Genomic DNA, 23,192 nt, shown 5'->3' on the forward strand with positions numbered 1-23,192 from the left:
CAGCGCAGGAATGCTATTATATGCAAGTCAACTTTAATAAATGGTAATAGTCCATCATCAATTGCCTTCTTATTCAACTCCTGTTTGCAATAATCTTTGGCTATGCTGATAAAGAGCAGTTCAAAGACAATGGAGTAAAACTGACTGGTATTGCAGATTTTGGAGAATCAATGTGTGTCCAGGCTTTAACACTGTTGTAATGATCGGGCTTACACATTTATCCTAATTGTGAGCTCAATTGTAAAAGTGTGTAAAAAAAATCTTACTGTAATGAACAACAACAAATGTTGATGGGAAAAGGTGCAAAGAAAGACACAAAGACTGAATTAATACAAACAAAAAACTCCTACTAACATAATTCAAGAACTGTGTTTACCAGTAATAATTTTAACAAGAGACATTAAGGATCAGAAATTAATGAACTAAAATGGATGTGTTGAAAATTAGGCCTAACTGGTGGACAAAATGATGAAGGCTACTCCTTTTGGGGTAGTTAAAGAGACTTTGGAAAACAACTGGCTACTTCACCATCATGGCTGCTACCCCTATCTTCATTCTAATCCTGGAGAGATAGCCTGATCAGACCTGGCCAGAGAGGGACCCAGAAGACACCAGCACCTCCACCAGTTCTGGAATGTGAGACTTTGTCTTTCTTCCTCACACTCCCTATGTGTTCTTCTCCTTGCTAACCTTATTTCCTTGCTGTGAGTCTGTGACCAAACAGAGGCAGCTGAAAGCAATGCCCTACAGCCTGATGCTGGTACAAATTTGCCATGTCTCGGAGTGGCTAATAAGACAGTATGCTGTGCCTGTGTTTTTCCAGCAGTAAGGTTCCAAGTGAAAGTCAACATCAAAGACAAATTGCATTTTCTATCTTTGCTATTCTTTTCTCTTCCCTTTTTGAGTGTTTGCCTTGTTTTATCTTTTTAGGAAACAGGATTAGTCTTTAACAGCAGCAGCCTCTAAAGCTCCAGACCATCTCAACAAATTTCTTTTTTCCCAAAGAGGACAGTTACTACCATCTTTAATACCATCTAAGAGACTGTCAAACAAGATCCCTCCCCCTTCTCTCAAACTCTCTCCAGCTAAAGGAAAGGAAGACTCACTTAGTACTTTACATCTCAAATGCTTTAACTGTTTTTCCTTTTTTCTGTATCATTAATAAAAAGTTAACAAGATGTTGAGAGTTGTTTTTGCCATGGTACTAAGCAGGCTAAGGTCTCTGTGTACCAAACCTTCTTTAACACTGTTTAATGTGTTGCACAGGATTGTCTAACACCTTTTACTTTCTGGGCTCTGTCACACAGCAGGGTTCCCTCACTCTGTCCTTACTGCCATCAGTCTTCATGAACATAGAACTCATGGCAAGTTCAACACCCAGTGCCCTATTTACAGTGTGAATATAAAAGAACAGGTACCCTACTGCTTGAGGTTCTTACATTCTCCCTAGGCACAGTGTGACAGAGGAGAGATATTGCACCTCCCTGAGATCCTAGGTTTCTTTATTTCTTTCTTCCAGCATTTCCCTCTTCCTGTCTCTCTTTTAGCTGTCCTCCATTGATGAGCTGAGGCACCTTGTTAACTGGTTAATCATTCAGTCCTTAACTAATTATCTCCCTAAGTTGCCCCATGTGGGGATGCTTAGCAAATGCCCAGCCTGGTGAGTCAGCCTAAGGCTACTCTCACTCTGTCACCATATATTCCATCTAAATTAGTACAACAATCCTCATGCTTACCTTTTATTCTAGTATAGTTTTCTTAGGACAAGGTCAAGAACAAGACTTTTTTTAAATGAGTGCCTGAAATCAAGCTGCTGAATCCACAATGGGGCATCTAAATTAAAGGGCCAGATTTTCAAAATGCAAAGTGTATCCAGTAGTCCCCACTTGCACTCTTTTAAAAAAAATCTTAGCCTTAATCTTTATATAGCAAAAAAGAGGATGTATGGGGGAAGATTCTGTAAAGCAGTAGGAAAGGAAAAGGCAAAATGAAATAGCCAGGTACCCCGAAATTATAGTAGAAAAATATCAGGTAGAGCAGGAGATTACCACATTGTCATGATGTTGTTTTAAACAGAAGTAGAAAACAGTATGAAAAAATAAAAATAAAAAGTGCAACTGTTGAAATGTATTTTTTAAATTGCTCTCCAGTGACTGTACTTAGATTTGCACACGTTCACAAACATTGTAAAAGTGAAGCTATTTATTATTTCCAAAAAACAGTTCACATTATGGGGTTTTTTTTAGCTTGCCCACATCTCCATAAAGCCTGCATAATTTTACTGAAATGCAGTTTAGTAATGCTACATCTAGGTAGCAGATCAACATGCTTAAAACCCAGTGAATGCTCCAACCAGACATACAGTCATAGTCAGTTGCAACACATACAGTCTACATTCAAAAGACAGGTTACAAGAATAATGTTTTGTAGTTGCCTGTGTCCCACTGCCATTATCAATTCAGTAGAATCACCCCTTTAGAAATGAATATGATGAAAACAACCTTCAGTAAACAAATTCACTGGTTATCTGAATTACTTTTAGGTAGTTCACTTTATCACCATTGTTGAGATTATTAATATTATATTTAAATGAAGACACACAAAATGTTGTGATTAAGCAGATTGTCAGGTTTCCATATAATTTAATAATTTTGGGATGAAATACTGTTTCCATGTAATTTTAAATCACTTTTTATTTGCTGAATGAAAAAGTATTCCCAGTGAAAAACTAATCTGGGTATACAATGAAAACGGTCTTCCCCAACACCATTCTGTTTAAGTGTCATAGTTTCAATATATATATATATTGTGGCAAATTGCTAGTACTGTTAAGCGGGGTCTCGCACTTTCTCTTCTTTGGGGAAGGTTCAGGGCGTCATTGCTTGCCTCTGAATCGGTATTTTAATTACCCCACTATTGTCCTTGAGGAGGAGAGTGGAGAGGGAGGGACCTGGGCCCGCCCTCTTCTCCAGGTCCCAAACCAGGGGCCCTGAGGTTTGTGGTGAACCACTTGAATTAGCGGTTCCTTCCCAGGGCTACTTCCCTCTCCCGCCCTTCAGCTTGTGAAGGGGTTTCTTGCCCTCCTTCTACATAAGCCAGGTGCCCCTTACCTAGGGTTTTTTTTGATTTCTCAGTCCACCACAGCACTCCTCCAAACTTTCCTTTTGGTCTCTCATCAAAACTGTTCTCTTCTCCAACTCCTTCAAATTGCTCTCTGCTCCAACCAAACCTTCCTGCTCCAACTCGCACACTGTCTGACTGAAGCAGGGGTTTTTATCACATGACTGACTGCTGGTACTCTAATCGGCTTCAGGTGCTCTAGTTAATCTATAGCAAACCTTCCTCCCCTTGCAGGAATAAGGCTCCCTGCTAACACTCTCCCAGAGCTGCCCTCTGGCCATGCTGTATTACAATATATACATCATGGCCAGACATATATTTGGTTTATGTGCGTTTTATATATATATAAAATAGAGCTAAAATATAAATCTAAAACACACATAAACCAAATATTTTAGCTCTAATTTTATATATATATATATATATATATATATATATATATATATATATATATATATATAAAATGCACATAAATCAAATATTTTAGCTCTATTTTTCTTCTCTTGACTAGTGTCTTCCATTCTTTGTGCTCAATTTTGAGAGATGCTGAGTTCTTCTTGGGAGGTGATGAACCTTCTAGACTCCCAGTGATGCCAGTGACCATTCAAGATCCTCCACACTTGACATGATCAAACTCTATATTTGCTATTTTGTCATGCACACAAGTATCCTCCCAGGATATGCTGAGTCCATCAAGGCCCTGATTGTGGAAAGCGTCCTTATTCAGGACATAAAATATTTGCTTAAATGCTGTCCTGAATAGGGATGGACATATATAAGGGCTTACGTGCTGAGCTGAATCAGGTCCCAAATTTATGACCTAAAAATTTTGAACCCAGGTCTCTAGATGGTAAAATGCCAGGACATGAATCTGTTATGTTGTTAGTGTTGCTAGTGCTGCTGGTACTGCTGTTTCTGGAACGTGTGTGTATTCTGCATCAGCAGAGAGTGTAGTTTGTTGATTCAGCGGATCTCAATGTTACTCAAAGAAAGACCACAGGCTTGGTTCGGTGGTGAAGGCTTGGCCAGGTTGATTGTCAGCAAAGCACTGTGCTAGCACACTGTCCAATGGGTTACAGGGACACTAATACATGCATGCCCGTGACAAAGTACCGAATCAATCAACAGTGTTATCCACTAGGCCATTATGAAGACAGCCCTCCTTTCACTCTCTTTTTATACATTGATACATAGAAGTTACATATTACATTCCGTATGTTGCTACCACCTTTGTACTTTGTAGTTCAAACAAAACATCCTCATCCATTATCCTGTCATCCCATCCTTATCTTTACAGTAGGTCTATGGTTTCCTGTACCACCTTCTTAGGAATTTCTTTACATACTTAGTTGAGCACTCTGTGTGTTCCTATACAATTTTCTCTCAGGTCAGGGACATGCTTAGTTAGCTGATACCTAGTGTCACTTTTCTGAGAAGGCCTGCTTTGGTTCACAGTCTTTCTTTAGTTCATACTTTAAGCCCAGGGCTCCAACAAGGCCTGCACTACCCACTGACATTTGTTAAGCTTCAGTATTAGCATTACTGCAAAGATTCACAAAGTGTACTGACCTGCAATGTTGGTGAATTCTTCTCCATGTTTCCCCAGCTGAGCACCCATACCTGATCATGTGATTTGTCATAGTGTAGTTTCACTGGAACAGAGTCTGTGCTTACTGCCTATAGGTAAAAAAAGTAGAAATAATCTCTCTTTAATTTCAGAAGAGAAAAATAAAACAATAGAATAATACAAGAAATTATGACTGAATGAGATCTTCCAGATGTCGTAAGTCCACATATAAAAATCAAGCTGCCAATTGTTGAAGCAGGACACTGATTGATTTGAAGTTACTGTACTTCCGCTTAAATAGTCATCTTTGTTCATTATTTGCACAATATGACAGAGATATGTGTTCACTCAGCATCTGACTGTACACTATACTGCAGCTACAAAGAAGCTCAAGATAAAAGTGTCAAGTCAGCTAAATGTTTATTTAACCTCCTTACCACATAGTATTTAACAGTTAATGAATACGGGTATGTCATAAACAGATAGCTAAGGGTTAATGTCTTTTTCACCTGAAGCACCTGACCAGAGGACCAATCAGGAAACCGGATTTTTTCAACTTTGGGTGGAGGGAATTGAGTGTTTTAGTCTTTGTTTTTGGCTGCCTGCTTGCTCTGAGCTTTGGAGAAGTAGTTCTACTTTCTAGTCTTCTGTTTCTAAGTGTAAGGACAAAGAGATCAGATAGTAAGTTCTATGGTTTCTTTTCTTTGGTATTTGCATGAATATAAGTGCTGGAGTGCTTTGACTTGTATTCTTTTGGAATAAGGCTGTTTATTCAATATTCTTTTAAGCAATTGACCCTGTGTTGTATCATCTAATACAGAGAGAACATTTGTACTTATTTTTCTTTCTTTTTATATAAAGCTTTCTTTTAAGACCTGTTGGAGTTTTTCTTTACTTTAGGGAAATTGAGTCTGTACTCACCAGGGAATTGGTGGGAGGAAGGAATCGGGGAGATCTGTGTGTTGGATTGCTAGCCTGATGTTGCATTCCCTCTGGGGGAATAGGAAAGTACTTTTTGTTTCCAGGATTGGGAACAGAGAGGGAGATTCACTCTGTTTGGATTCACAGAGCTGGTGTCTGTGTATCTCTCCAGGAGCATCTGGAGGGGGGAAGGGAAAAAGGATTATTTCCCTTTGTTGTGAGACTCAAGGGATTTGGGTCTTGGGGGTCCCCAGGGAAGGTTTTTCAGAGGGACCAGAGTGCCCCAAAACACTCTAATTTTTTGGGTGGTGGCAGCAGGTACCAGGTCCAAGCTGGTAACTAAGCTTGGAGGTTTTCATGCTAACCCCCATATTTTGGACGCTAAGGTCCAAATCTGGGACTAAGGTTATTACAGGGTAAGACTTCTTACTGGACATTGACTGAAAAGGGAAAGGCATTTTGATAATATAGCACACTAAAAGTTTTGCATTTCTCTTGAGTTGTAGATTAAAGTTTGAAAAATCCCCCTAAAAATTTCAGAGCTTAAAACAGCAGGCACATTTGTACAACACATTTCATTCCTAGCTGGATTACTAAAATGATAAGGCCACCATTAAGAAGGAAACAGTTTGTATAGTACTGTGTATAAATTAGTACTTTTATTAGTCAGTCAACATTTGTTAATGGTTGGTATTTAATTTACTAAACTTGAAAGAAATGACTGCCACAAAAATGTTCTTATTCTACCTAATTGGGTGCTTCTGCTACAGATCAATACTACTTTTGTTTTTAAATTCACTGAATTTCATATTTTGATATTTTTGTATTTTTACAAAATACGTTCAGTAGAACATCTTACCAACCTTTAACAGTATTTACAATAGAGGCAGAATTGTCAAAAGTAGTGTAAAATCTTATTGCACTATATAAAATGTTCTTAACTGGATGGGACAATATTGGTTCTGGGTATTTATGGGGAAACTATGTGGGTGGGTGAAAGATGTTCTGGTTTGGATTCTAGCTACATTTTTGGCAGCTCTGACTTTTCAATTTCATTAAAACTACTATGTGACATCATATGCAATGAGACCCCAGAAGAGGCTTGGTGTCCATCTTCAAAAAGAGAAGATAAGAAAGCTAGCTTCAAAAGCAAGCAATCTATATTTTATACTTTTTAGGTCATATAGGGTACATCTATACAGCAATCCAAGATGTGATTGCAGTTCAGGAAGGCATACCTGCATTAGCTTTAATCTAGCTGGCATGGTTGACAGTAACAGTGAAGATACAGCATCATGAACCTTGGACCAGGCTACAGTTTCAGATGCGACTGGTTTGTGCTAAGGCCTGTATTGCCACGTCTTCACTGCTATTTTTAGCCATGCTATCTAGATTTAAGCTAGTGTGGATATGCCTACCCAAGCTACCATCATATCTTTGATAGCAGTGTAGACACATCCATAGTGTGAGATCTTCATTGTGATATTACAACTGAAACCTCACTAAGTTGGGAAAAAATGTGTCAGGATGCAATGTCATTTCAAGGCTGTGGAACATGTAGAAAAGTGTATTGGACTGACTCAAATCAAATGTATTCATGCTAGTTCAGAATTCCACCAGAACTGTTCATATAACGTTAATAAAATACAGAAATATTTAAACATTTAAACTCATTGCAAAGGTAGAGAGAAATTGAGAATAGAGAAAAGGTAGACTTTTACCTCCCAGTAACTGTAATAATTCACTAAGGCCTTGATTCAGAGACTTAGGCACTGCCACTTCGGGTGCCTAAAAACCAGAATCAGGCCACAGTAGAATTCACAAAACCTCTGCTCAGCTGCCCCTGAGTCCTATAGGGGTACAGGATCACCATGGCTAAATTTCTTTGTGAATGTAGTCCCAAATGAATAAATCTGGAGTAATTCTGTTGGTTTCAACACAGTTATACAATGTGAGTTCAGACTTTGGGTCCAATAATATTCCCTGCTTTTCGGGGTGGAGGGATAGCTCAGTGATTTGAGCACTGGCCAGCTAAATCCACGGTTGTAAACTCAATCCTTGAGGGGGGCCATTTAGGGATCTGGGGCAAAAATCTGTCAAGGACAGTACTTGGTCCTACTGTGAAAGCAGGGAACTAGACTCCATGATCTTTCAAGGTTCCTTACATTTCTATGAGATAGGTATATACTGCCATTATAACAAATCAAGTCCTAGTAGGTCACAGAGTTCAATAGGTTAATTCAGTATAACTAATTTAAGTTCTGTACCTCTTCAGCCCAACCAACATGCAAATATTTTAGGTATTTGCATGTTCTTCTTTCCTTTGTTGGAAATGGCTTGTTAACAAAATCACACAGCTGAGAACATATCTGAAGACTTTATAAGTGGAGGACAACAGAGCATTTGATTAAGTGACACAATGTATTATAAGTGAAGTAAAACAACTGTAGGGATAATTTTTCTATTTTGGTTATTACAGTAGAAAAAATAACATGTGGCACTCTGTTTTTTGGTCTTGCCATTATGCAACTGTAAAGCACAGCTTGTTTATCAGTTTGTCAAGGAGAGTACCAGCTGGCTAATTAAGTGAACCTAATTTAAACTAATGATGTCGATCCTCAAGATAATGCACTAATGGCTGGATGAGATTGCAGATGATACTTAACTGTACTCCTGAGGTCTCAGAACAAGCCTCTGCTGCTAAGCAGAACCTGGTTTCCCTTTTGAACACACGCAATGAAGCAAGTTGTTCATTAGCTCTCTTTTTTTAAGCAGCAAGATAACCCCTGTAAAAATTCATTCACACTTTATAAAACTTTTAGAGTATTGTGGAGTTAAGCTACTTAGTGTCTAAAACAATAGTTAGACTGATGCACTATTTGATTTGCCTCAAATTTCCATTTAGCAACTTCAAAGGAATGGTCTAAATGACAAATATTTATGATTATACATGAATGATTCCATTTCTTCTCTCTTGGTAATACCCCAAATTCCCAATCCTAATCCCCATTGTGCCAGACATAGCACTAACACAGAAGGCAAACACTGTCCTAAAGATTTGTTTAAGGCCCATATCCTGCAGATATTTAATTTTATGCATCTGACTAGTCCAACTAAAGTCAAGGGATCATTCATGCTTAAAGATAAGCATGTGCTTGTTTGCAATAATCATTTGTAACTCAGAACATTCAACATAGGATCGGTCATCTCATATTCACTATATATCCCTAAAAAATACATCATCTTATAAAAAATACATCATCTTATAACCAAATTCTCTCATATGTACCTCTACATTTTTTCCTTTACTGTGATTTTTATCAAATAAATAAATAATGCCAGCTAGAAAAAGTTGAGCCAACAAAATCACAACAGAAATTAAAAGGCCAATAAATGAATGAAGCAAAATAAGAGATAAAATTTAGATAGGAACTCTGCAGCCTAAAAATTTGCACAAAACATGAAAAATTGATTTTTGTCACTTAGAGTTTCTTCACTTTAGAAACTTATAGATTTCTTCATTACTGAATCCATGTCTCTCTCTGTTTTCTCCACTTTTGATCCTGACGAGAACACTTTTTTTTTGCATGTCTGAAAACTCAGTTTTGCAAAGCAGATATAAGAACATAAGAATGGCCATACTGGGTCAGACCAAAGGTCCATCCAGCTCAGTATCCTGTCTTCCGACAGTGGCCAATGCTAGGTGCCCCAAAGGGAATGAACAGAACAAGTAATCACCAAATGATCCACTCCCTCTCACCCATTCCCAGCTTCTGGCAAACAGAGACTAGGGATACTATCTCTGCCCATCCTAGCTAATAGCCATTGATGGGCCTATCCTCCATGAACTTATCTAGTTCTTTTTTTAACTCTCTTATAGTCTTGGCCTTCACAACACCCTCTGGCAGGGTGTTCCACATGTTGTCTGTGCATTGTATGAAAAAATACTTCCTTTTGTTTGTTTTAAACCTGCTGCCTATTAATTTCATTTGGTGATTCCAACTTCTTGTGTTATGAGAAAGAATAAATAATACTTCCTTACTTTAGTCTCAGAGTCTGTTCCCTTCCCAGCAGATCCAATCAAGTCTTTAACCCACTGATCCAGGTTGACTCTATTTTAGGAGGTATGACCTTATTTATATACAGAGGAGACAGGTTTTTTAGATTTTACCTTAGTTACTTACAAAGGAGGCAATCTATTAAGAAGCAGCTGAACAAACAGCTTACTATTATATTTTCCAAGAAACTTTGACTTTTTGTAATTTCCTGTGCTAGGAAATTGTACTCATATGAACAACAGAAATAAATACTTTTCGAACAACTGACATGAGTAAGAAGTTACGCTCCCCTTTCACTTCATTTTAAAGTATATATTTACAGACCTAACTTAAAGAGAAAGAAAAAAATTACTAGTGCTTAGGGGGAAAAAGGGTGGGGAGGTGAAAGCAGATGTCTTATTAAAAGATAAGGAGAACAGGACTGTTTCTGTGGTAATACCAGCAATGCTGAGCAAAGTATTTCTTGTACTATGTGTAGAAACTTCTTATGGACTTTTTTTCTTCTCTACTTAAAGACTTGCAGATTTTTCAGGCTGCTGTCATGCTATATATTTTAAGTATGTGCATGGTTAACAGCAACCACTCATATGAGGCAAGTCCCATGGTATTTTTGCAGTGATTGCGTAAGCATATCCCATGTGCTGGAAAGCCAGTTGAGCTCAGAGGAAGCTCTATCCAATCACTTAAATAGAGAGACAGGCTGCTTTTCAGTTAATTTCTCTAGTCCAACAGATATTCTTAGCCCTATTATCTGACTTCCTATAACACCTTTGAGGACGATCTTATATTTATATTTGTCTGAATTAAGTATTTTCAAGTTTATTGGGGGAAAATGCATTTCTTTCACTAATATAAGTCGCCTTGTACCATTAAGACTGAGGTTTATATTCCTGGACAAACGTCACCTCTGTAGTTCCCCAAGTTATTGTCCAGCAGTATTATCATTTGATATTTTACTTGATACAAATATATCTCAGTTTCATAATAGGAATTTTCCTTGATATTCAAATTTTTCTAGGGCAAAAACTTAGATTTTCTGGGGAAGTCATCCTTGCACTGGCAGCAGGGTCAGTCTGGACTGGTGGGAGGTGGCTTGTGCTTCCTATATTAAGGCAATGTCTTAGTCACTGGTGCAGACCAGAGTTGCTCTGTTCCCCATCCACAATCCTCTTCCTCCCACAGCACTGGAAACTCTTGCAGAGCAACACAGAATGGGCTCCTGAAAAAGGCCTTTGTTATTGTTTTTAATTTAGGGTAGTTTAACGATGTATTCCATTGAATTTTATGATGACAGAAAGATAATTTTAAATAAAAGTAAATGGAATGATTTATACCTCAAGTTAAAAACTTTGGTTGTATTTGCATATTTTTGTTAGAATCCTAAAGTGCTATTAAAAATAAAATGTATATTATTGTTAAAAAGCATGTGTTATATATGAACATTACATCATGTTACACAAAGAATCTTGTAGACATTATAAACACTGTGTGATTGCAATTTAAATGAGAACATGCACTGTGGTATAAGAAACCCTCACACTGAAATAATTGCCTTTTTTCTGAGGATGACAGATGAATTGTTAAGAAGTTATTAGGTTTATTCATGAACTGGATTCATAGATGCTTGCAACAGAGTTAAATTCATTTTAGAAAGTGCAGAGCTCTACTTTTAAAATAAGTTCAAAGATGATTCTACATGTTCTGAAATGGACAGTAATTAGAAAACTTCTTTGCTGGCAAAAGACTGTTGACAGTTCCAAACTGAATGCCTGTAATTGGTTGACCTGTGTTCCAGCTGGAAACAAAGTAAAGCTAATTTTCTTGGTCAGATGCCAACAGTCAGAAAGACTGTATAGTATAATATATTCCACTGTATATAATCTTTGGATAATGCTTTTGTGGCGGTATTAAACAAATTGAACTAAGAGGAAAAGGAGTTCTATTGCAACTGTGCCTATTGTAAATTTGATCTGTCTTATTATGAACTGTAAACACATGAGAGTTTACAACAAGTAACCTCTTCATATTTTGGAGATACATTTTTAGACATTGTAAAGCTTATTCTATTATTCTCCATGCACATTTTTATATCTGAGCATCCCATGTAGCTGGTGATAGAGGGCCTGATCCTGCTGCCAGTAACGTTAATGATAAAAGTTTCCACAGAGTTCAAATGGAGCAAGATCAGGACCACAGTGCTCAGTCTTGTAGTCCTTACTCATATGAATCCTCATCTTGATTGACTTAAATGGGAGGACTCACATGAATAAGGACTACTGGGTTATTGACATCAGTATGACTGTGCATGTGAGTAATGTCACCAGAACTGAGGCTATAGTAAGATTTTACGTGGCTTTGTTAACAAATCAAAACTGCACACCCTGGAGCAATTGGGAGGGATTCTCACCTCTGCTAGGATCTTTCTGTGGAAGCACAAAAGAGCCTGAGGAGCTCTTGATCCAAATGGAGAACACAGTTTGCCATAACTTAAGAAGCCCCTCAGGGTTGTCGAAGTCATGTTGGGGGCCTCCCTACCTCTCTAGCAGCCAAGAAATGAGAGGACAGAAAGATGGCTTAAAGTCACCTTGAGCTTCATTCTCCGAGCTGTGGAATTTTGTGCTCTTGCAATGCCAACAGACCATGGTCGTCGGCGGGCGAGATCAAACCAAGGACCTCTGGAACTTAAAGCATGAGCCTCTACTGCATAACTAAAAGCCAACGGGCTGTTAGGTAAGGCTGTAGAGCAGACTCATTAATTGCTCTCTAAGTGGGACAGAACATCACACCCAGGAGGTGTGTGGGTTACATACTTCCCCTAGATGAAGAAGCGTGACCCAAGCTTCAGAGACTTCTCATTTGAAATCCTGGACGAGCCCCCACTTGTAACACTGACAGACCTCGTCGTTGGAAGCCAGGAGACCTCTAGAGCTTAGTGCATCAGCATCTACCACAGGAACTAAAAGCCTGTTAGTTAAGGCTGTAAAGCAGGCTCATTAATTGCTCTCTAAGTGGTCTCCGTGCCACTAGCTGGGAAAGAACTTCACACTAGGAGGTGTGTGGGTTACACCGTGTTTAAGAAGCACAGCATAGAACCTAACACATAGCATCTTGAATATCTGTATGTAGGGACTATAACAACTTCTAAAATGGATATTATTTTTTTAATTGACAAATTAAAAAAATCATTTTTTGATGGAGCACCCTTTAAATAGTATATTAAAATATTTTTAATGTCATCTTTATATTTCTAAAGGTCTTTTCAGTTAGTTTCTCCCTGGCTAACTCTCTATATTCAGCGGAAAGGTGAAAGTGCCTAAACACAAACTGCTGTCAAATACACAAAGTAAACAAATTGGGGGTGGGGGGGTTTCATTAATTACTTTCAGTGTAAGTAATGTTTGGTGTGAACTGTAATAACAATATGTTGAATTGTTTTCAGACATAAGATGTAATTGTCAGGTTAAATATGTCCCGGAAAAGCATATAGAGAAGCAGAGCTGGAGATGTTGCATCCAGACTTGTCATTAATTGTAAAGTTAGAAATAAGTACCTGCACAACTTTTTGGGACTGTACATCAACAATAAGCACTCTGTCCAAAGTAGGCTGAGTTACGTAAATGAACTTGTCTTTGATATTAACAGCAGATGCCCACACACACCTCTGAACAGTATCTCTTTCAGCTTTGGGACAAACTTCATCCTGTAATGCAAGAGAAACAAATAAGAGAGAGAAATGAAAATCAAAATAATAAAGTCAAGTAATGCAAAGACTGGTCACAATTACTGTTTGTATCATGCTTCCTCCTGGATCAAATACAAGGGATATTGCATTTCATCCAAGGAATTTAAAAAAAAAAAAAGGTTAAGGTATAGACTATTCCAGGAGTTTATCATCTTAGTGTCAAAAACAATGCGGACAAACACCTTTAAGTTAGAGTTTTTTTCAAAGTCTCATGGGTGAAATCCTGAGCCCATTGAAGTTTACAGCAAAAATTTCCATTGAATTTGAAGCCTTAGGAAGAACTTGAAAAATACTGTTTAGAAATGTATGTCAAGCTTTCCCCCCACACACACATACTTTTATTTCTCCAACTTTTACTACTTGGGACAGTTTGATCAAAGCAACATTTTTGTCTCCTTACAAATTCACCTGCTGCTTATTCCTTATCTACAGTCCTCTGTTGGATATATCATAACTGGTTGCTGTAGAAATGATTATAATGTGTCAGGGGATGATGATTTCAAATGGGAAATAAGCAGCATGAATCAATGAGCTCTTAAATAAGAATTTTGTTTCCTTTGACTCCTTTGAAAAAAGTAAAGGGAAAAAAAATACTACGCCATACCAATAGAACTGGTACTAAACAGTATGTTTATCATGACATGAGATATACTTTAAAGCTAACTTTTCTATAGCATCAGTATTTTTGATCATTGTTCTTCAGATAGACACAGACAGGATCTTCACATGTCAAAGTGAGACATAAATACATTTCCAATCCCAAGAGACAGACCTACTTGTGTAGAAAGTCACTAACAACCACTAGTTTCTCTATGGTTCTTAAATCTCAAGGAGTGGGGGGATGCTGAAGAAATCACATTGATAGGGAAAAGGGCCTGCATTCAGTATCATGAGATAGTACATAAAACAACATGCTCTTGTTGGAACATGAATGCTGAATAAAATTCCCTTGGCACTGGCTATATAATTGTGCTAGTTCAGGGATCGGCAATCTTTGGCATGCAACGCATCAGGGAAATCCGCTGGTGGGCTGGGATGGTTTGTTTACCCACAGCATCCACAGGTTCGGCCGATCACATCTCCCACTGGCCATGGTCGCCGTTCCAGGCCAATGCAGGAAGCGGCAGTCAGCACATCTGTCAACCCGTGCCGCATCAACATTCAATGATAACAACGTTCAAGATAAAAACTGGAGTTTACAAGCAAAAGCGTCTACATATTCATGGAACGAGACTGGCCAGGGTTTCATATGAGGTTTATATGAAGGAGTTTGGAGAAGGAATGGAGCAAGTCAGGGAGAAGCTGGTAGGAAGCAGAGGAAACCACTCATGCACATGCTTAAATTTAAGCACCTGCTTAAGTGCTTTTCCGAATTGAGGCCCAGAATATTCACTGAAGTGTCCCTATCTACACACTGGTGATTTCAGGTGTGTATTTTGAATCCTGGTTCCTGTGATGGGGATCCATTCAATTACATTATTTGTTTTTCTTCTCTATGGCTTCACAGAGTATCCTATGTGTGAGTGCATAAAGAAAGCTATATGAGAATTTAAAAATGAATCTCTATGTGAAAATGAAGTAAAATATCATGAGACCTGTGACCCATTTCAAGTGCTAATATTTTTTAAATTAGCAATTATGTTAAACTAAACTGGAGATATGGAATATTCAGAATTTTTTCTCTCCTATTCTGTGTCACACACACAAAATGCAAAACAAATGCTGTCTCAAATAATAAATTTAAAAGGTGGACAAATTAAAGTTTATAATTAACCTCCCCAATGCAAATACAACCAAGGAGTCACTATAGTGGCTTTATGATTTATTTCTTTTTTGAATTCCACAATAGGTTTGCTGACCCTTGCTCTCCTCAAAACATCCTTTACAAAAATATATTGAAAGCTTCAAATCAGTAGTATAAAAACACTACAATCCCCAAACTCTCTTATCTAAAAATACAATCCCCACATGAATCAGTTTCCCACTTGCTTCCCCACTTACTCAGTCTCCCATTTATCTAGCATTCTAGAGGTTCCATAATTATTTCGGATAAATGGAGCTGAAATTTTGCCTTTTAAAGAGGTAAAAAAAATTTGTGAGGAGGCTGAATTTGGAGTTCTCTTTAAAACTATACTCTCTGCTATTAAGATTCCATATTATTTTCCCTAGCAGTTGGGTAATTGGATAAAATAATTTTCCCTTAAAGTATAGGTATAAATGTATACTATTTTCTCTTTTTAATTAAAACATAAGCAGTTTACCTTTTTTCTAATTTAGCCTTTGTACAAAACAAGCAAACATCTGACAAAAGGCAATGGGAAAAGTTAGTTTATTTAATTCTTTTCACCACATTTCCCTAATCAGAAAATGACTCATCCTAAATCAAACCAAGAGATGGTGGAAAATAATTCCTTGGGAGTACTATAAAAATGTTTGAAGAAGTTGGGGGAACAATACATTCTAAAGAGAAAACATTTGTCTGTGGACAAATTTTACTTTAATTCAAAGCCACTGAAGTCAATAAAATAATTCCATTGTCCAGCTACACCAAAAAGAGGACAGAAGACACTTAATATGGTTTTAATCAGGCCACAACTTTATTATTAGATGTATGGCAATATCCAGCAGTTAAAAGTATATGGTACAGGTAACTCTATGTTCATTCCATATCTATATGGGGGGCTTTCACCAGCCTCCATCTTTTTCCATCCAGGTACCCCAGCCCACCCATAGTTGGGATTTTACCAAGCCCTCTCCCGAAAAAATGAGGATTAAGGTGGGTTATAAGAAAAGGGGTGACTCCCTGCCGTAGCAATCATAGGAGCCCAGAACTCCCCAACCCCCTTCCACTCCTTTAAAAAACACCTCCTTTTAAAGTCCTTTACCAAGCCATTTATCTGGACAATGTATCCCTTCCCTATGGAGTACCTGCACTGGACACCTGCTCCACAACTTGCATCATGAGTTGCAACACCATAGCCTAACTCACCATAACAAAGCCCCCCTGAAACTACTATGGGGAAGGCAAAAAAACAAAAACAACAAAAGAACACTCCCCCTTCACCAATTTGTTGGTAAGGGAAAAATTCCTTCCCTAGGAAGGGGCAACTAGTGTGATGCCCACAGCAGGTCCTGAGTCCTGACCAACCCTGGTATTTTGCTACCTCCAAGGATGGGGAGGACAGGTGCTGCTCTGTCTAGTCCAGGGGCTTGTTCTGCCGGGTTTGCCCATTTCTAACTCCTCAGCCCTTCCAGTCCCTGGGGATGAGTCAGCATCGCCACATTGACTCACTCTGCCTTTGGCTTCTGTGCCCCTACTCCCCCTCTCCAGCCCGTAAATTGTTATTCCCTTCGGCAAGCTGGACAACAGCCTTCGCACCCACTTAAAGGCGTAGTGCAGCTAATTGTATCTCATGGGCTGTTTAAACACTGATTTGATAATCTGATGAACTCTTACTACATAATTGTAATTAATAATCTCAAAAAACCCTCCTTCTACTGGTTAAGGTTTAAGTTTTTCAACACAAATAATCTTCCATAAAAAGCGTTGGACAAGATTCCAGTCTGAAATTCAGGGTGAGCACCCCACCCATCTCACAAAGGGTACAACTGCCTTTGTGCACATTGAACCAGTCGGGGCTTTTTCAAAGTATACAGTGAAATCTAGCTTCCCCTTCATAATCTATTCCTTTGTTTGCTAGTGTAATACAGCTGAGATAGACCAACAACCTGGAAAAACTAGAGGAATGTGTATACTGCACCCAGAAAAATTGACTGGTGTTAGCTATTGTACGGTATCAGGTTGTACAAGATACTGTATATGTTGTTATTATGTGCACTCATTTTAGAAGGACAGGATCCTGGTTTAAAACATTAAAACTGTAATTTAACAACAACAATTACAACACAATTTCAGGATAAAAAATAGTTTTAAAGAATTTGGTCCCATCTTAACTTTATGCGCTTAAATGCTGTCATGAACTGGTTTAACTGTGTAAAGGACAGACAAGGGTTGAAATCTTGGCTTCACTGAAGTTAATGGGAGTTTTTGCTATTGACTTCAGTGAGCCCGAGTTTTCACCAGCCTCAGGGGAAGGGAGAGGATCTGGGATTTTTATTTGTTTTAAGAGTTTTACTTTAAGAGTGAATGATTTTCACTCTGCAGGGCAAAGATCCCCTGCACAACTGTAGAATTTAGGGCTTCTAGGACTTTATCATAGCAGAAAAAAACACAATCATCAGTATGAAATTTTCAAGGCCAATGAAACCAAAGCCATCTACGAAATATTTTAAGTACTTCATTATTACTCTGAGAAAAAGAGAGATTCTCTTTCCTCTGGCACAAATGTAATGAAAGGAATCAATACATTCAGAAACTTCTGAAGGGAGTGTAGGCTGGAAAGAAAAAAAACAGAGCAAGTTTGGGATGCCACTGATCCAAATATGGATGCATGCAACCAAATAAGGCTTCAATCCAGCAAAGTACTTAAGCACATACCTAACTTTGAAGATGTGAGTAGTCCCATTGATGTGAATAGTCCCATAAATGTTAAGCACCTGTATAAATGCTTTGCTGGATTGAGGCTCAACAGAATGAGTGCCAATAAAATCTTAGTATACACTTGGTGGGAACCTACATTTTCCCTCATTAAAATGTAGACATCTAATTTACTGAACAGAGTGGACACAGCTACCAAAGAGCCCTAAATATGAGTTTAAGGAGAGTTGGAGCATTACCTCAGAAAGGTATTAAAAAAAGATTAATTCAAGGAGCTGTGCATATGCTTCCACTGAAGGGCTCATATTTAGAAGGCTTTGTAAAAAAACACAGCATGGTTTCTTGTAGACATATCAAAGAATTAAATAATGGAAATTTATCCATGGTAGGGCAAAAATATATGCATAGCTATAAAAGTAGATATAACTAAACTCCTACCCAGTAAAGCTCTCTGGCGAAGGAAGCGGGAAGAAAGAATAACTGAGAATGCATGACATGAATCCTTACCAGTCAATGAGCACAAGCTGAAAGTTGATGAAATCTGACACTACACCAAAATTGAATTTTTATTTAGAGCAAACCCAGAGCTTTTTCCAAAGAGGTATGGGAAAGATAACAACTGACTCCTTTGCAGAGTATATCTAAAGTTCCTGCTCAATGACTTATTTAGAGTAGCACACTGCTGCTGTCTTGATATTAAAAGTGTATATAGAGAATTCTGTTAAATCCATGTTTCAATCCTTCTTCTAGGAAGAAAATAATCTCAATGGACTTCTATTTGTCCTATTACACTCCAGAATCTTTCACTGAAAATCAAACCCTTTTTCTTGGACAGGGAAGAGAAGAGTAGTTTAACAAGTATTTGTAAAAACAAAAACAAACAACAATAAAAACAAACCAAAACACACACACCAAGGTAGCTGTCTGAATACTCTCATGTTTCTTTCTGCAAGAAAAAGTCCCCATTAACCTGCCTATTCAGGGAAAGAAAAAGTCAGTCTTCTCATGTATGTGAAGCACTATCATTGACATTAATGGAGGTGACCCAAACATTCAAGGGCAAAATCTACTGCCCTCTCCTTTTAAAATATGTATCCCTGCGCTATCTTATAATTTTATACATAAACCAAGATACATTCTACAGAGACACCAAGTTTGCTCCTAATTGAAAGAAAAGAGTCACTCTCTAACATTTCCTTGGCTTAATTAGAATGTTATTTTGGAAATGGAAAGCTACAAAAAAGAAATAAGATTTTTTTCATTAAACTTACTTATCCAGATTATTAATCATTTTGAAGATCATTAAATTCTTAAACAGAGCACAGGACACATTTAAAATAGACTATTCTCATTTTCACTTTAACCCAGTAACATTTTCAGAGATTTCTTAAATAATCAGCTTTTGAATTAACCATCCATGAAGAAAGGTCTTGGGCTTATTTTTGGCTGTCAACCTAATTTAACGTAAGCAGCACAAATCAAGGCATGATTAGCTGCCGAAAGTATAATTATCCACAGTAAAAATATATCTTGCTGTTGTGTATTGCATAATATGACTTCTCTAATGACAGCTGAAGAGGCAAATTCCATAGGGATAGTTCTGCCTCTTTTTTTTTATTTATTTCACTTAAATGTACTTTTGGTAATTGGAAAACATTGCATGGGGGATTGCTCATGGATTGTTAGACTGAGTTTTTCATCTAAAGCTCCATCAGTCAAATCCAGTCCAGATGTGCAGTGAGAAAGTTATTACTGTTTGAAGGCTTTATAATGGAATATACAAAATGAGTTAATTTAGACAGGAGCACACAAGTGCTCCTATCAAAAGTGCCCATCACCCCAGTCAATACGAAATGAGTGGACATGGAGACTAAACTACTGTTTACAGAGTGCTTTTCAAACACACACAAAAATTGAACACAGAGAAATGGATGAAACTGGGTACAACACCATTCATTGCAGAGAGATGCAACTGCTTACACCAACTCCACAGTAAGAGATTCTCTTCTGATGTTAACTGTCTCCATTGACTATGACAATTTACACCAGCAGAGGGCTCTGATCTATAGAGCTAACAATCTAATTTAGACAAATAAAATAATATGGAGAACAATACAAACAGTTCAGCATTGAGGCACATTGGTTTGTAAAAATTACCTGCTCCAGTAGACATGTAGAAAATTTCACTTTCCATGGTCATCATCCTGGCACATTTGACCAGCATTAAATTGGCATTTTTCTTTTAAAAGAAAAGAATCATTGAGGAAAAAAACCCCTATAAATAAATTTATAAATTACTTGCCTGAAACCCGAGGAGTTTTTCACTGGGCTTAATATGTCTCTGAAATTCACATTCTACGGGTTGTATCACTTTGATTCCATCTTCATAAAACACATAGAACATGTTCCCAATTCCCAGACCTTAGGAACAAAAACACATCCAAATGAACAAAATTAGACCCTAAAAAAAAACAACAAAAAACACACAACCATGTCCTCCTTTTGAACACAAGCCCTCACCATATCACTGTGCCATATCACTGGCATGAGATCAATTTATTAATGTGCATGATGTTAATAAAGCTAATCCTATGGGATCTTTTATTGTTTAGCTAAAACAAGCAAACAAAAAACTACCTTGACATTATTCAGGATTTCACATTGGGTTTTTCCCACCAGGAGTAAGCCAGTGGGCTTCATGAACACAGACTTGGAAATAACAAGTTCTTCAGGCACCTTAGAGACTAACAAATTTATTTGGGCATAAGCTTTTGTGGGCTTGAACCCACTTCATCACATGCATGAAGTGAAAAATACAGGAGCAGGTATAAATACATGAAAGGGTGGGGGTAGCTTTACCAAGTGCGAGGTCAGTCTAGCGAGATAAATCAATTAACAGCAGGATACCAAGGGAAGAAAAACAACTTCATTAATGAAAATGATCATGTAATTTTTTTTCCATTGGGATCAAATAAAAAAATTTCCACATATTTTTCACTTTTCCTTTTCTGAGGGATGAGTTCAAATAATTTCTATAAAACATTAACAGAAATGTCCTGATTTTTAATTATTCATTATTATATATTATATCACATTTCTTTCAGTATTGTAAAAAAGATATTCTCTATTACATTTTACTGGAAATCATGGTGGAAGAAGAGGGGGCCTACTTTAATGCTAATTTGAACAAACACAAATGTTTATCCACTGTACAATCATAGAAATGTAGATCTGGACAGGACCGTGAGAAGTTATCTAGTCCAGCACCCTGTGCTGAGACAGGACCAAGTATACCGAGACCATTCCTGACAGATTAACTTGTTCTTAAAAATCTCCAGTATCAGGGATTCAACAACATCCCTTGGAAGCTTATTCCAGTGCCTAACTATATTTATAGTTAGAAAGTTTTTCCTAATATCTAACCTAAATCTCCCTGATGCAGGTTAACAGTATTACTTCTTGTTCTACTTTTAGTGAACATGGAGAACAACTGATCGCTGTCCTTTTAATAAATGTATTAGAAGACTGTTATTAGGTGCCTTCCCCGGTCTTCTTTTCTCAAGGCTAAATATGCCCAGTTTTACCTTTCCTCCAAAGTTAGGTTTTCAAAATCTTTTTTTTCTCTCTGAACTCTGTACTCTCTCCAGTTTATCTACATCTCTTCTAAAGTGTGGATTCAGAACTGGACACAGTACTCCCATTGAGGCTTCACCAGTGCCAAATAGACCCCCTGTGTCTTACATACAACACTTCTCCTCCATGAAGTATATTAGCCTTTGTCACAATTGCATCACATTGCTGGCTCACATTCAATTTGTGATCCACTATGACCCCAGATTCTTTACAACAGCACTACTGCCTAGACAGCTATTCCCCCTTCTGTAGTTGTGCATTTGATTTTATTTTCCTAAGTCTTCATTGAATTTCATTTTCATTTTCTAATTTGTCAAAGTAATTTTGAATTCTATTCCTGTCCTCCAAAATGCTTGCAACCACTCCCAAATTCTTTTCATCCCACAAATTTTGTTAGTATACTCTGCACTCCTTTATCCAAGTCATTAATGAAAATATTGAATTGTACTGGACCCTGGACACACCCATGTGGAATTAGACACATTCTCCCAGTTTGACAGTGAACTATGATAACTACTCTAAATACAGCCTTTCAACCAGTTGTTACGGGGGACCAAGTGAAAAACCTTACTAAAATTAAGATCACATCTACTGCTCCCCCCATCTCCACTAGGCTCTAACCCTGTAAAAACAAAAATAAATTAGGTTGGTCTGGAATGATTTGGGCTTGACAAATCCAAGTTGGCTATTCCTTATAACCCTATGTAACCACCCTCTAGGAGGATACAAAATGATTGCTTAATAATCTGGTCCATTATCTTTCCAGGTATTGAAGTTAGCCTGACCTATAATAGGCTGATTCTATAATTCCCCAGGTCCTCTTTGTTCCCCTTTTTAAACGTAGATACTATGCCTGCCCTTCTCCAGTTGTCTGGGACCTTACCACATAATTGCTTCAAAGTCCAGATGCATCCATGCTACAACTGTGAGAGCTTGTATTAACTGGACTGTCAGTACTCAACTCCATCAAGGTACAGCAATAAGTAAATATCAGACTTAATGGAAAGGTAAGGACGGTGGGAGTCTTGCAACAGTGCAGAAAGGGAGCAAAGGCATACTTCCTCCTGGTGTGGCCTTTATTGGATGTCTGCTGTCACCTTCTTGCCAACCCCAATTCTTGTTAACGGCACAGGGACTGACCTGACAATAAGAGAACTGCCATTGGCCTGTGACAGTTTGGGTACAGTCCCCGCTCCACTAATAGCAGGCCATAAAAGGGTCTAGGACATGTTTACTCTGTTCTTTTCAGTCTACACACTGGTACATTCTTTTTATTATTAACAACTATTGCTACAGAAGCAATAAAAATGTGGTAGGTACTCTGCAATCACAGAAGATGGACAGAGGATCAGGCTTGAAAAGTTTACACTCAGCTTATATTCAGAAGACAAAAAAGGGCCAATAATGTACTCAGTTCTATACAAGACAGGAAATGAGAGAAGCCTTTGATAAAATTGCAAAATAAGCTTCAAGGGTGAAACACATTAGATTCTCAGTCCCCACCAACTGAATCAAGAGCCCTAGTGTGTGACTCTCAGTGTGGTCTTGGAAAATTCACTTGAACTCTCTGGGCCTGATTCCCACCTGGTGTACTTTGGCTTAGCTCCACTGAGGTCACTGAATTGGCAGGTTTATATCAGTTGAGGCTCTGGA

The 23,192-nt window shown here is 37.9% G+C and overlaps 1 protein-coding gene across 3 annotated transcripts in view; it reads right to left on the reverse strand.

Moving 5' to 3' along the window:
* Positions 1-23,192, reverse strand: part of FSTL5 (follistatin like 5) — a 593,647-nt gene that overhangs the window by 53,152 nt on the left and 517,303 nt on the right. For all 3 annotated transcript variants that reach the window (XM_050946344.1, XM_050946342.1, XM_050946343.1), the window contains 3 exons: positions 20,209-20,327; positions 13,217-13,366; positions 4,690-4,797 (listed from right to left, as the gene is read on the reverse strand). In XM_050946344.1, coding sequence (XP_050802301.1) covers positions 4,690-4,797; positions 13,217-13,366; positions 20,209-20,327 — 377 coding nt within the window. The remainder of the gene's footprint in view (positions 1-4,689; positions 4,798-13,216; positions 13,367-20,208; positions 20,328-23,192) is intronic.

This window comes from Gopherus flavomarginatus, chromosome 3 (genome assembly GCF_025201925.1).
Source record: "Gopherus flavomarginatus isolate rGopFla2 chromosome 3, rGopFla2.mat.asm, whole genome shotgun sequence".
Classification (NCBI taxonomy): domain Eukaryota; kingdom Metazoa; phylum Chordata; order Testudines; family Testudinidae; genus Gopherus; species Gopherus flavomarginatus.